This window comes from Electrona antarctica, assembly GCF_951216825.1.
Source record: "Electrona antarctica genome assembly, chromosome: 12".
In the NCBI taxonomy this organism is placed as follows: Eukaryota; Metazoa; Chordata; class Actinopteri; order Myctophiformes; family Myctophidae; genus Electrona; species Electrona antarctica.
The window spans coordinates 21,213,803-21,229,313 of NC_136793.1; the positions used below are offsets into that span (position 1 = coordinate 21,213,803).

Here is a 15,511-nt window from a genome sequence, read left to right on the forward strand (position 1 = left end):
AATAATTCTGAAAGAACCCCCCCAGGCCCTCTATGTCTATGCCCCAGGCCCCCACAGGTGACGATCAGGTGTTAACCTCACCCCATAGACTGGGCGGATGGTGGCTCCGTGATTGGCTTAAACCTTATACTAAAGGCTTAAACTAGCTAATCACAGCACGCCCGTGCCTCCTGGCCATGGGATAAACTCAGATCACAAACTCTGAATAGCGTTTCGAATATTTAAACACACCAATGGCAGGAGAGGAACCGTTAACCCGGCCGTTTCAAAACAACAGGCTTGCCTGTTGCCGACTTATGCGCATATGTGAGAGTGTAAACAAAACAGTTAGGCTAGGCTACCGTACCGTGAGTCCGTGGCCGGATTTCAAGTTAACCAACATAAGTAAACCGCCGGGAGTGCTAACAACAGCTAACCGTTTAGTTGCATCTCTGATTAGCGAAAGAGAAGAATTATTCTAGATCATGGATGATGAAGGGGGGACCGTGAAGGAGCCGGAGCCTTGCAGAAAAGGTAGCCAGTTGGCTAACAAACTAGCTACTGCTAACATTACTAGTCATTAGTGGTGATATTATGGTTAACCACTCATTACTACTACGACCACATTATTATTATGATTATAACATCTGTCACGTGATTTATTTCCACTGTCGAGTTACACATTATTTTATTTAATCAAAAACGACAATAACCACGAAATGGGAACTGAAAAGAATATAATTAATTTAATTAATAGGGAAAGAAATCAGATCATTGTTAATCTGAATAAATGAAATGGCAGGCAGGCTGTACTACTTGATCTAAATAATACAACAAGTATGTCAATTTGTACAAAAACACACACTCACAAAGCTATCCCAACTGTAACACTTGTTTGGCATGCAACTGAGTGTACTCAGTTGCATGATGATGATATACATCTTGTTACATCTTGTTATCTTGTATCAAGCCAAGGCTAGCATGGGCAATTCTTGTGAATAGGAGAACTAGGAGACATACCCACTTTTCTGGGCATATCTTGATAGTACACTACATGGTACATTCAATAGCCGATCTACAAGCTGCTTTTCTGAGAAGAGATTTGTTGTAGAGGGAAAGGGGCGTCAACAAAGTATACTGTAGACTAGAGTTTAAGTACATCATTATGCGTCAACTCTGTTTTTGTCTGTCACAGAGTTACGGAAGCAGAAGTTAATGGAATACTTGGCAGCAAAGGGGAGGATGAAACCGCCCAACTCTAAGTAAGAGAACTGTGTATTCATGATTGACATCTCTATTTGCCTCTTTGTGCATTCACACATGTAACATCGATTTCATTTACCTCCTCAGGCCATATCTCCGAGGTGGAAATGAGGCTAAAAAGCCTGCTATGTCCACAGTAAAACCTGACGTAAGTGTAATGCAATAAAATGCATGCTTTCTCTCTTTTCTCTCATTTATTTACTTTACTGTATTGTATTTTGAAAATGACAGTAGTTTGTGCCAGCTGTGGGAGGCAAGCCATAAAACAAACTGTTTTGTTGAGGCAACCAGTGGAGAGAGGACATCCAATCCACTTTATTTATAGGAATTTGGACAAGACATGAGATTGTTTTCTGAGGAAGAGTACAAGGAATTGCAGTAATTTAACCAAGATGAGATCAAATAATGCATTATTTTCTCAAGGGCAGCAGGATAGAAGTATTAAAACATTTTTCTTTAAATAAATGAATGGCTCTGACCTGACAAAAAATATCGCTCTGCATAGGAAACTATGCAATGACAAAGAACACCATGAACCCGGTTCGACTTGGATTCGTTGAGAGTACTGTAAATGTTTAATTATTGTAGGTGTGTGCATCTCTGACCTCATCGACTTTATCAGTGCATTTTACTCCCTTAGTAGGGAGGTAGAAGTCATTTGGTTCTTATTTTATATCACATTGTCATTTCACAAACCTTTGTTCCATTGAACTCTATCATGAAGAACAATGTTTCCGATGTAGACTTCTCCGTAACAATCTGCCATTTCAGTATAAATGCATACTTGTGAATGGATTTACTTGACATTATGTGTAACAGTTGTTTTCCTCTCCACACAGTCAGCCAAAAGTAAAGAGAACCAGGCTCCAAATGCAGGGAATATGAGAAATGAAGCCCAAAAGATCCAACCTCAGATAACTAAGGGTGCTTCACAGCCCCCAAGAACTGGATTGAGTGAAAATGGAGCGCATACAAGAAAATACACTATTGCATCCTTAAAATCCAACCTTAATGCAACCAATAAGCAGATTAATATGGGAATTAAACCACCCGTTCGCTATAGTTCATCCAAGTCTCTTTCAAACATTCCCCGCCCAACTGCATCCCAGCCAAATCGAGACAGTTGGGCTACCCGTGTAGCCAAATCAGGCACGTACAGTTCCAGAATGAGCCTTGGCCCCATTACCAAAACCAGAACCGGCCTCATTCCTGCTGTGCTGCAGCCTAGAACCACCATCCCAACAGCAACCACCACTGTGCTGCAGCCTAGAACCACCATCCCAACAGCAACCACCACTGCCAGTTCCACAGCTAACAGAGGACACTCCAATAATACCACAAGATTAGTCTCATCAGTTGCCCAAAAATCTACCTTGGCTCGAGGGAAATCAATTTCCACCACAGTTGGTCTCAAGCATACAAGAATCACGGCCACTGGGGCTTCCGATACTGTCATTAAAACAAAGACGCTGAACAAAACTGTTTCAAAACCACCTCCAGTCAAATCTCTTAAGCCATCACTTCAGAATCGACCTACAGCATTCAAAGCAACATCCACCAGGTCCACAACAGCACCCACCAAGCAACATCAGAATGAGAGAGTGACAAAATCCATTAAATCAGTTCAATTGTCAAAGAAGGCTTCAGAGCACAGATCTGGGCTTGAAGGGACTGGTAATGCCCAACCACAAAAGGTTGGCTCAGGAGGATCCTCTGGGGCAGGAGGCCAACGGCAGAACACAGTGTCGAACAGGACCACACATACTGCCGGGATGAAAGGGAAAGACAATGTGCATAGAGGGATGGACAACAAGAGTGCTACTGATTCAACAAAAGAATCGCATCAGAATCGACCTCCTACTACTGTATTCAAAGCAACATCCACCAGGTCCACAACAGCACCCGCCAAGCCAGAGCAGAAGGCGAGAGTGACAAAATATGCTAAATCAGTTCAACCATCAAAGAAGGCTTCAGAGCACAGATCTGGGTTTGCAGGGACAGGTAATAACCAATCACAGAAGGGTGGATCCGGAGGCACCTCCGCGGCAGGAGGCCAGCGGCAGAACACAGTTTCAAAGAAGGCCACACATGCTGCCGAGCTGACAGAGAAAGACAAGGTGCATAGAGTGGCGAATAATAACAAGAGAGAAGAGTGTACAAAAAGAGCTGGTATACCATATGTACCACAGACAGTGCCACGGCGTGCGAAGAGTCTCAGTCTGGTGGAATGGGCCACAGACACGAAGACCCCGAGAGCACAGCCTACAGTAGTGCCTCAGACAGAGAAACATAACTTGACAGCAGCTCAGGAGGATAGAATGTAAGTTTATTTAAATTATTTCCTCTCGCATACAGTGTTGTGCACAGAGAAGATGATCATGACACTACTATATTCATGAAATTGATGTTGCTTAACAGTAGCTCTATTATTCCCGTAGCAATCATTGCTATATAGTGTTTGTTCAATAACAAGGGTCCCCACATCTCTTCAGCACTTAGTTTTAAGTAAATCAAAGTCTGGGGAACTGGAACACAAGCTGGAAATGTGTTATTGTGTGGTTCTCTTTAATGCAATAAATTGTCAAATTAACTAAAATATCACAAGCATACCACTCTGGGTCTGAGGTAGACCTAGAATGCCTGTGATCATTTAATTAACTTCGTAAATTTTCATGTATCATAGGCATAGAACGGTCGCTACTGTCCCTGGTTGATTTCAATTGTGTGCGGCCTGAATGTGATAAATGCTCCGTTTGTACTCACCCATTAAATAATTCCAAAAACGTGGAGGGAAATATGGTCCTCTAGTTTTATATCCATGTGAAAGTTCTGGCACAAAACGTGTATTTAGTAAATTATCTCCACTTTTTCAAGAGATGCACACGGACTTCTTTCTCTCCGGCGAGGGGGGACTGGAATGATCGATGAACTGATTTTAGACGTCATCACCAATTGACAAGGGAAACACAAAAGTTTAGGTCACACAATTGGCAGGTGGTGTGATTAATTACCCAGCACCTATCGCAAGGCACCTGCCAATTGTGTGACCCAAACTTTTGTGTTTCCCTTGTCAATTGGTGATGACGTCTAAAATCAGTTCATCGATCATTCCAGTCCGTGTGCATCTCTTGAAAAAGTGGAGATAATTTACTAAATACACGTTTTGTGCCAGAACTTTCACATGGATATAAAACTAGAGGACCATATTTCCCTCCACGTTTTTGGAATTATTTAATGGGTGAGTACAAACGGAGCATTTATCACATTCAGGCCGCACACAATTGAAATCAACCAGGGACAGTAGCGACCGTTCTATGCCTATGATACATGAAAATTTACGAAGTTAATTAAATGATCACAGGCATTCTAGGTCTAGGTCTGAGGCAAGAGCACTTTCACCGCTTAGTGGTTTACTCTATTATTATTATTATTATTACTAGCACTCTATTAGCAATTACTCGTATTGGAGTTTAAATTACTTACTTACTTAATCCTCTTCGTCCCAGGTGGGACATAAGGCCTTAACGATCTTCCTCCATCCGGACCTGTCTTGGGCTGCATGTTGTGCCTCCACCCATGTCAGGTTCATCTCCTTCAGCTCTGCTACCACAGTTCGGCGCCAGGTTATTTTGGGCCGACCTTTCTTCCTTTTCCCTACAGGAGTCCATCCTAGAGCCTTAGGTATACGATCCTGTGCCATCCTGAACACATGCCCCATGTGGAGTTTAAATTGGTGTCTTTAAATTATTAGGCACTAACCTGGGAAATATCCTGTCTTTGACCTTGAATTAAAAGTCAAATAATTTTCAGTTTTACGCTCTATTGTTTGGTCTAAAGGCGAAAGCTCCGGGAATGGCGGGAAGCTAAGGGCATCTCTTACAAGCGTCCTCCAATGCAGGTGAGGCCTGCTCACGTCGGGCGTACTGTGGCGTTGCCACAGCCTTACTGGACCAACATGGACGATGACGATGATACCCGAGCCCTGATCTGTGCTGTGGACAGGTCCCTGGCTGACTGCGTGAAACTGCTGGAAGAGGTACTTAAATCTGTTCACAAATAAGCAAGTGCCAGTAATTTAACACTGTTGGCTTTTGGGCTGCTTTCAGTCTCCACTTCAAAGTAGTTTCAGACTGCAGATAAAATTGTGACTCAATGGCTTTGAAATGATATGCCCCACTTTATATTATATTAATAACTACCCTATATTTTGTTGTACATGTTAAAATAGGATGCTAGGGTTCATGTGGTTAATGATACAATAATAAATCAATGTCATGATGCAAACCTGCCTGTCTGTGAAATTGTATCCCTAAATTCTCATTTTGTTTTGTTTTCTGTGAGTTCTGAAGAACTTTCTTCAGAGACGTGCAGGGTGTGTTTATCTCTGAACTAGGTTTGTTTAGTGATGTGTTCGTTGGTATGCTCCTGTTTAGTGATGTGTTCGTTGGTATGCTCCTGTTTAGTGATGTGTTCGTTGGTATGCTCCTGCAGGGTTGTTTAGTGATGTGTTCGTTGGTATGCTCCTGTTTAGTGATGTGTTCGTTGGTATGCTCCTGTTTAGTGATGTGTTCGTTGGTATGCTCCTGTTTAGTGATGTGTTCGTTGGTATGCTCCTGTTTAGTGATGTGTTCGTTGGTATGCTCCTGCAGGGTTGCCTCCCAGAGCAGGTGCTGGAACACCTCTCTCGGTTGCCTGCGATGGCTCAGAAGTTTGCCAAGTACTGGATCTGTCAGGCCCGCCTGATGGAGCGACAGGGCAACCTGGAAGTCCTGCCCATGTTTGAGGAGGCTGTGCGTGTAGTTCTGGAGGTAAGTGTCCACAGTCAGGTAATGTGCTCTGCCCATCACCTGTCAGTACTCTGTTACTAGCTGTAAACCCATGGAATAGAATTCTTCAGAGTTTGCATTAAAGTCTTAAAGCACTTAAGCCACTTTTGTGGAGGTTTGGGTTGTGTACAGTAGTTGCCTTGCCATCATTTTAACTAAAAATATTGATGAGATGGCTTTTCAACAATTGTGGCCATCCATGATGAACTTATATAATATTTCTTGTTTTGTAATGTTAGATATTGGCAGAATCTGCTTTTGGTTGCTTTCATATATGTGCTAAATAGTGACTTTGAGACCTGTTTTACAGACCTGTGCAGTGTAAGTCAATGAGGAGACTATTTTTGGAATATCGGACCAGTTAGATGGTCTTGCTCATAATTTCTTTATCCCATGGCTTGAAATGTATCTCTGACTCACTGTTTTTCATACCTTAAGAGGGAGCCCCAGTAATAAAGCCAGCTCAACTTTGTTTCACTATGAACAGTGTTTGATGTGATACTGATTAATTACCAGTCCTTTGAGAACTTCACAGGTCTACCTAGTAACTTCTATGTTTGGGTCCCCCATATTCACACAAAAGATGATCACTTTTCACACCACTGAATATTTTTTGTTACATGCATATTCATGACATATTAACCCATTTTGGGCAGGAACCCCTTTTGGTGTTAGCATTATGTTATGCTTTAGCTATTGAAAAATAGCTGAAAAATCGAAGAACGACTGACATAGAAACATAGCTTTTTCAGAAAACTGTCAGGATGTAGAAGACATTTTTAGAATCTGATCTCAGGTCAAAATGGGTTAAAAGCATAACACAAAAAAAGCTTGAGAGCTTATTTCCAATGTAGTCCCATAGCACAAAAAAAGCTTGAGAGCTTATTTCCAATGTAGTCCCATAGCAATGTACTGTAGATGGGCCATAATGATGACCATTCTTCCATGTTCACAGTGTGTAGAATCATGTGTCCACATCAAACAAATTGATTACTTTATTTCCTATTCCATGTGTGACACAGAAGCATGGTGTTTTTGCGAACTGCAGTGAGCCATTACTATGGAAGCTTGCCTGGCTTGTCTGTCACGCTGTAACACCACCCGCCCGCCACCAGAGGGCGCATCTGTATCACACACAAAAACATACACGCACAGTAAAAAAAGAAAAGAGAAAAAAAGGTCTGTGTGTGTGTCAGACTGCCACAACAGCTGCGTTCGCTTCCCGCGTTCACACATCTTACTTGTTGCTATAAAGTCACATTGTGTAGGTCCTAGGTGCTGTTTGAGATGGTAAAATAATAGCATGTCAAATGCCTAGGTATTAGTTAACACTCACACAATGTGTTTTATAGGGGAATCACATTATGGTCCCGGGTGCGCACTCGGACCACTTGGCAGATGTTTTGGTAGTGTGAACGATGCGTACCGTTCCCGGTAGCAGATCGCCCAACCGCACCCGGGACCGCAATAGTCTCGGATACGGATTGCTGCAATGTAAAAGCCATCCGTGCTAAAAGGAGGAAAATTTAACTAATTCAGCAGCAGTAACCGAGTTTTCTCTCAGTCAGTTGATTTTTCATATCCATATGAGTGAAACGGCCGTGATTTGTTTATTTTTCAAACAGTTCTTCTATGAGGCCATCTAAAATCCCCCTATGGGGATTACAATGCAAATAAAAAGTACATGAACCAGTGGACTTGGCGCCCTCTACTGATATTGACGTCAGACTTCGGCGCTCTATACAGACGAGAGATAACTTTACAGTCCCATTGAGCTGACCATCAGCGCACACTGCTTTAGTTGTGTATTGTTATGTTATTATAACTCAAGACAACGTCAGGAACACAGCCAAACTTTATTATTTGCTCTAAACTCTGAAAGTGACTCGTCTGTGACATTTTCTGTCTCCCAAAGCCCCATAGTCCACAGCGCCCCTCTGAGGCACATAAGTTGAATGAAGTGTACCCGGGTGCGCTGTTGAATCTCGGCCAATGTGAATCATGGCCAGCGGCGACCAGGCAACCGTATTCGGGAACGGTTCGAAAGAAACTGACTCAGTCCGTCTCAGTGTGAATCCCCTATTAATGGTTCTGGACCCTTTAGGTATCCACCCTATCTACTCTTATGTTTTACATGTGTGAAGATTGCCAACGCATTTCATGATAGTGTCACATATGGACCACCGCACCCTGGTGATAATGGAATGGTAGCCATATCAATATGATCTGTATTTGCCTTTCACTTATACAATCTTTCTCCTTTGTTGTAGCCTGTGGACGGGCTGCGTGATGTCGTGTTTGATATCCTGAAGAAAAAGGATGAAATTCAAGGTCAGGATGCTGTACACACCAATAGTTGAATTGCTGCCTTCCAAAGTTAAAATGGGTTTATTGCACTTTCACCTCTCTCCTGTAGTATTAACATGTCCCCAGTCCATTGTATATCATCCAATATTGTACTTGCCCTCATGCTATATTGGCTGATCACCATCACTTAGTTGATTATTAAGCACATTATTATCCTGGTAATGGAAATGCAAACTGCTTTCTTATCACCAATTTATGGTGGTTAATGGACACATCATTCTTTTTTTTCCCAGGTCGTGCATGCACACCTCAAGAACTGCAAAAGCAGGAGGAGTCACCCGTACAGGGGCAGAATCTTTCTGAGGCTGCAGAAACCCCCACATTTACCCCAAATCCTGTCAGAGCACGAATCTATGGGGAAAAAGGCAGCTCATCCATGGTCAAGTACAAAATCACATCAACGCCGACTCCGAAGTATGTGAAGACTTTACTAAGTAGTAGTACTAGTTATAAGTATAGATGATTTAAGTTATGGTTAATCCGGTTGTATGCAAAGTCATTTTGGTCTTGATAATGACTTTATGAAGCTGCCTGAACACTTTACAAACTACTACATGACTGTTTAACCACATTAATGCCATCCTCCCTATGCATGCTATGCATGTCATAATTGGCGAATGAACATAGCCGATCTACAAGCTCACAATGTTACACGTAAACTTGTAGATAGTCTATTTTCATTTAAGTGTTTTGGCACAGAGGGAAATAAGGTACAGAACCCTGGACGACCTGAGTCAATGATGTGAGTGGTTAACTCCCCAGAGGGTGAACCGGGTGAACGTGAACAGCACTACTATGGCAGGAGGAAATGTGCAGTTCAGTGGGGGCGTCCCTGAAACAACATATTTTCAGATGGGGGTCCGCGGCCAATGTGCAGTTCAGTGAAGGGGGGCGTCCCTGAAACAACATATTTTCAGATGGGGGTCCGCGGCCAATGTGCAGTTCAGTGAAGGGGGGCGTCCCTGAAACAACATACTTTCAGATGGGGGTCCGTGGCCAAATACAGATAATTCTGGCATAGACATAGAAACATGGGTTTTTCAGAAAACTGTCATGATTTAGAAGGTATTTGTAGAATCGTCCTCGGGTCTAAATGGGTTAAGATGTTCAATTAGTCCCATTTTACTGCCCTATCTATTAGCTTCACTCGTTATAAATAAAAGGGGAAATAAATCATAGGCACAAGTTTCTGACAGGCAACATTCCCAGCCAAGACCTGTTCTGACATGATGAGGCAGTTGTGACTGATACATGTCCATTCAAACTCTAGATGGGCCCGCCCCAATACTGTAACTTTGGGGCGGGCCCGTTATTAGTGCAGCCGTGCCCGGCAGCCAACGGAAACTACAGTTCTCAACCGGCCCGAAAATTAAGGCTCGGCCCTACCTGAGCCCTTATCAATCCCTGTACACAAGACACTGCCCCGCTGCCACCCTTAGATCTCCATATATGGAGCTGACCTGTTCTGACATTCCATATGTTGATCTGACCTCATCAACCCCTGTACACTCAAGACACGCTCTATATATGGCCTGTAATGCAAACATTCCATATGTTGATCTGACCTCATCAACCCCTGTACACTCAAGACACGCTCTATATATGGCCTGTAATGCAAACATTCCATATGTTGATCTGACCTCATGAACCCCTGTACACTCAAGACACGCTCTATATATGGCCTGTAATGCAAACATTCCATATGTTGATCTGACCCAGGCGGATGCATGCACGCGACCTCGCATCTGCCCTCAGAATTGGACATGCATTGTTGTTATACACTACAATGATTTGGATGTGAACTATTCTAATTCATTTTGTCTTGCTTTGCCTGCAGTGGCAAACAGAGGGAGCCAGTGCGGGTCAATGGCCAGGAGGTGCGCTTCATCACTCCCGTGAGGCGCTCCGTAAGAATTGATGGGGCCTCTCTTCGCTACCCGGCCTCCCTCCAAGACCATGACATCTGTGTGTCCACCTACAATGACCTCATGGTCCAGGAGGACGGAGATGGGGAGGCGAGAGAAGCTAGCCCATCCAGCCATGGCACTCCCATGTACGTCTACATGGAGAACGAAGCCCTGAAAGACAAGGTGCATGTACAGCTATTTACCAACGATGATGATTAGAGGGCTTAGTATACTTCATTGTGCAAGGTCTCACGCACCAAAAATAGCCATTTAGCTATTTTAGGTGCACACCGCCACACAAAACTAGCAAAAAATAAATCGGCCATAAAGAGGACTACAGAGTCGGGACTCCTATCTCAACCACTTAAATATTCTAAATCCTAAATATTCAGGAATTGTTTGGGGGTGGGGTTTTAGTTTCCCATGTTTCCTTTTCTCTTCCCTGTCCTTATCGTTCATTAACCTGGTTGTCTGGGAGTGAAAACTTGTGGAGTCTTCTGGGGCATGCGTTTGAAGCAGAGTGGTTGGTTTCAGACATGCACTCATCATTGTTATACTTTTATACTTTTTATACTATATTTTAAAAAAATGTTTTTTATTTTATTTTTACTGGCTTGTATTGTTTATGGGTGTTTGTAACTTTGTAATCTACTCCTCTTCTAACAAGGGGGAAAGTGCGGAGGGGCGGGTGCCGTATTGATCAATGCATTTGCTGCTTTTCTTAGTTTTAGCTATTTTAGCTATTTTTGCAGGGCAGTGGCATTCGAACATGGGGCTAAATGTCGTTTTTATTTTATTTATTTTTACAATTTTTTTTACAGCGATTTCTTAATTAATATTTACTAGAGTCCTACTAGACCCCAGGAAATTACATCTGGCCACAAAAGATCATGGGATCTACTGAATGTGAAGGGGGATACTAAGGGGATGCCATAATGTGTCGTAGGCTCAATATGTCAGATTGTCACCTCCCCCTTCACATTCAATAGATCTTGTGAGCTTTTGTGGCCAACTGTAATTTCCTGGGGTCTAGTAGTAAATAAAAAATCACACCCGTGTGAACTGAGTGGTGTAAGGTCACACGGGTCTGACGTAATGAAATCACACCCGGGTGAACAGGGTGAACATAGCAACCATGCTCATTTTTTCTGCACAGACTAACAAAGCCAGTTGTAGGAGTGGTTTACACCACTCAACAACCATGCTCATTTTTTCTGCACAGACTAACAAAGCCAGTTGTAGGAGTGGTTTACACCACTCAAAAAAGAATCGAAAAGAAATACATATTTAGCCCCATGTTTGAATGCCCAGGCCCCCTGTCAAAAATAGCTAAAATCTCTAAAGCGAAAGAAAGCAGCAAATGAAAAGAGAAAGGAAAAAGAACACTCGTCTTTTACTTTCTCTAATAACAACCTAAAACGTGAACCTTGGTTGGAAAAATTGCAGTTGAATACATTGTGGTGATGTATAGTATGCTATGAATCGCACTGAATGTTATTTGGTCATTGTTTTCTCTTACAAAAACAATGTATGTACAATTTTGTACATAGCTATGTATATAATACATGTTTCTTTAAAATAAAAGAGCGAGAGAGAGCCTGAACTCCTAATTTTCAGAAGAAATGTTAAGTTAAATGTACTCCAGTTGAGGAAGGAATTATAGAATGTATCCCATTAATTTCTGATGGGCTTTACTGTCTTCAGCTGGGATTATTCACACCTGTCAGCTATGTCATACAACATTGCTGATCATTTGTTACGTCAATTCTTGTCTAGACATATATCAGTCCACGTATCGGTCCATATGTTGAGTACAGTCACCCAGGGATCTGTACTTGAGTCCTCTACTTTTTACCACTTTGATGAAAATAGCCAACATCTACACAGTATCGGTGGTTATCGTTCACCGAACAGACATGCCCAGAATAGGGACGCTAGGGTTTATGTTATGGGTTCACGTGGACGTGGTTGCGTGAAAAAACAATGATATTGTAATTTGTAACTTTGACAAATTCTGCAATAAAGGTTTGTGTTTAACTGCTTTTCACAAGTTTCAGTTGATGTTGATTTTTAATATCGTACTGAAATTAATGTAAAACATCTGGGTGGCCAGTGAAACATATATGCTAATCTAAATATGCCAGACCACTGTTATGGTCTGCCTGGGTGATATGGACAAAATCAAATGATCACAATATTTTTAACCAAATAACTTGATATTGTGATAATATTGTACTTACTATATACAAATGCATACATACATGTGTGTCTATGTCTATATAATATACAAAATGAGCTGATTTTTCTACAACTGTTACTGTTATAATAAAAGGTGTTTATGAATAGCCTCAGTTAATCTAATCTACCACATATTTTATAATTTCTATTTGTTGTATTTAGTTTTGAATGAGGTCTTAAAAGTTGTAACATTTTGTATTACATGAAGTGAGATCGGGGAAACTGGAGTTACCTCTGTGTGGCATGAGGTGGTATTGCAGACAGTTCTGACAAAGATGTGGTCATTCTTATACCCACGTGTGTGTGTGGTGCACGCACACACGTTTGCTGATATAGGCTGTGTAACACCTAAATTTAGCTAACATCCTCCTTGTGCAAAAATGCCTTATCCAAGTGTGCGTGTGTGAGGTGTGTTTAACATTGGTGTGTGTGTATGTATATATATGTGTGTGTGTGTGTGTGTGTGTGTGTGTGTGTGTGTATATATATATATATATATATATATATATATATATATATATATATAATACTATTACTATAGTATATCATGGGAGAGAGTAAAACTCAGAGGTGGTGTCGTGCAGTGCAGCCCTTAGCAACTGGGTGAAATCAAGCTGGTGGTGTTCTCATTCATGCATGGGATTAGTATGATGATGTGTCATGCGCATAGAAAATGTACAGTTTGTGTGTGAGCACAGTGCAAGCATCTCAGCCAAGCACATTCCCCACACATGGCAACACTGGCTAAAAATAGCTTAGAAGCCCCCTCATTCACTACTATAGGTTATTTGCTCCAGCAGGCACAGGATCACCCCATCTCATACCGCTACAATCACTCACTACCAAACCTCTTCTTTGTCATTTTACGCCTCCCATTTCTTTTCACCCACTTCTCCCCCTCATTCTCACCCCCTCCCATACCTCCATTTGTCTCTAGTACATCACACTCTTTCTCTCTCCCTCTATTTGGTGCCTCTGGGCTTGGATTGGCGAGCCTGTTGCCAGGGGGCAGTGGTGATGCATTTCATTTCATCAGGCTTTTATTAAGGCAAATTAAAGAGGAAACTCAGCAGGGGTGCTTCTACCAAGCTAGGGTGCCACCTCTCTCACACTACAACATTCTTGCACAGTGGTGCAGGAATAGGGATCATTAGCAAAATATCTTTCTTTGTATCTCTCTCACACACTCACAACATGTCATGATGTGATGTTGGTGGCCTGGCTTTCTGGCAGATTGGTCATTTTCACTATTTTTTTTAAATAGGGCTTAACACTCATGAATGAAGTAAGAAATGGTATAAGTAGCCTATGCTTAAATTCATAGTTAGAAAATGTTTCAGATGTAGAAAAATAATCAGGTGATTTGATATATTTAGGAAAAGTCATGGAAGGGGAATCTTCTAAAAGCTTCATGGGCAAAGATAATCAACTTTAAAATCTCAAAAAATAGGTCAGAATACAGTGCATATTTTTGTTTGCTCAGAGTTTGCAAAGATAATTCAATTCCCTGGGCCAGTGGGACATTGGGGAGGGAAAGAAATCCAGTTACTGACATCAGATCAACATTTGATCTGAACTGGATTTTTTTGTTTGGGTTTTTTAAGTAGTAAAATCAGTAAATGTGTCAACCAGTGGAATAAAAGTAATGTCTTACTTTACTAACCACAAGCTGCTCTCTCACTTCTCAATCTCATCACAGGTGGTATACCAGCACAATATCTAGCATGGTGTCTCAGTAGATAGCACTGTTACCTTGTATCTAGAAGGTCCATAGTTTGAACCTGCTTGGGGCCTTTCTGTGTGTACTGGAGTTAACCAATCGATCTGAACTAGTAAGTAAAAGTATACAGTATGTAGGGAGAGTGGAAACGGAGCGAAAGAGAAGCAACTAGAAAAAGTGCCCCTCGGGGCACAGGTCTCCACCAGGGCAGGTCAGGTTGTGGCCTCCTGGTGGCGCTATAATAAGCCAATGTGAAAAGGGTGCCATTTCTTCCCACGCCTTGGATGGCAATTGGATGATTTGACTCATTTTGTTCCAAAAATGTGTTTTGCAAAAATCTACCTGTTGGTGGCGCTATAACAGGCCAATGTGAAAAGGGTGGGATATATTCCTCAGCCTAGTAGGAACCTCTGTGAAAGATTTCACGTAAATTGCACGCTGTATTCATGATTTGAGGCTTTTTGTTCAAAACAGGCCAATCCTGCAAATTTTGAAAGCCAATATTAGCCAATCAGGATGGAATATGAATATGATTTTTGGACAAAATATGGAGGAGTAATATCAAAAAATGTGTTTTACAAAAGTCTGCCTCCTGGTGGCGCTATAACAGGCCGTTCTGGAAAATTTGGGCCAGAGGTTCATCGTTGGCATCCAGAGAGTGGGTGTGCAAAGTTTGGCATCGACCGGGTTAACGGTGCCGAAGATTAGCTGGTAGTAACAGACGGACGGACACACACGCGGACGGAGTGCAAAACATACTCTCTCCCCATGCCTTCGGCCTGGTGGAGACAAAAATGTAAAGGGTTGATTTAAGCAAGCAGCAGACCTAGCAAGCCTGGGTTAAATGTAGACTACATAGACTTGGTGCACCAATATGGATCACTTTTATACATTTACTTGTGCGTTTTTCTCCTCAATAGAAATTGATTGAAGCTGAAATTTAACGTTTCCTAAATGTAAGCAGTTTATTAGCATCTTTATAGTTTTTACAAATATGTACAAAAATAGTAAATCTACAAGCTTGATGCATTTTTTATTATTATTTATTTAGAGTTTAATTGGTTAGGAGTAAAGACAATGAAGCATAACTGAACACAACAGTGCTGACAAGTTGCTTTATTTGTGTGTGTCTGTATGCATGTTTATGTGAATGATAAACACACTCTCTTCCACACACTACTGAGCAGTAGGCCTACAATAACCTCTCCATG

At 41.8% G+C, this 15,511-nt stretch overlaps 1 protein-coding gene across 2 annotated transcripts; it reads left to right on the forward strand.

The window, feature by feature from the left end:
* The first annotated feature begins 250 nt into the window (after positions 1-250).
* Positions 251-12,384, forward strand: ckap2l (cytoskeleton associated protein 2-like). Of its 2 annotated transcripts, XR_013791208.1 has the most exons (10): positions 251-513; positions 1,175-1,241; positions 1,330-1,390; positions 2,082-3,562; positions 5,080-5,278; positions 5,892-6,050; positions 8,339-8,399; positions 8,669-8,849; positions 10,273-11,397; positions 11,634-12,384. XR_013791208.1 is itself a non-coding variant. In XM_079515440.1 (9 exons), the coding sequence occupies exons 1-9, from the start codon at positions 465-467 to the stop codon at positions 10,559-10,561; spliced, it is 2,547 nt and encodes an 848-aa protein (XP_079371566.1). In that variant the 5' UTR covers positions 251-464; the 3' UTR covers positions 10,562-12,384. The 2 variants fall into 2 exon arrangements, 1 of the variants encoding a protein (XP_079371566.1); XM_079515440.1 differs by having other exon boundaries at positions 10,273-12,384.
* The last annotated feature ends 3,127 nt before the right edge of the window (positions 12,385-15,511 follow it).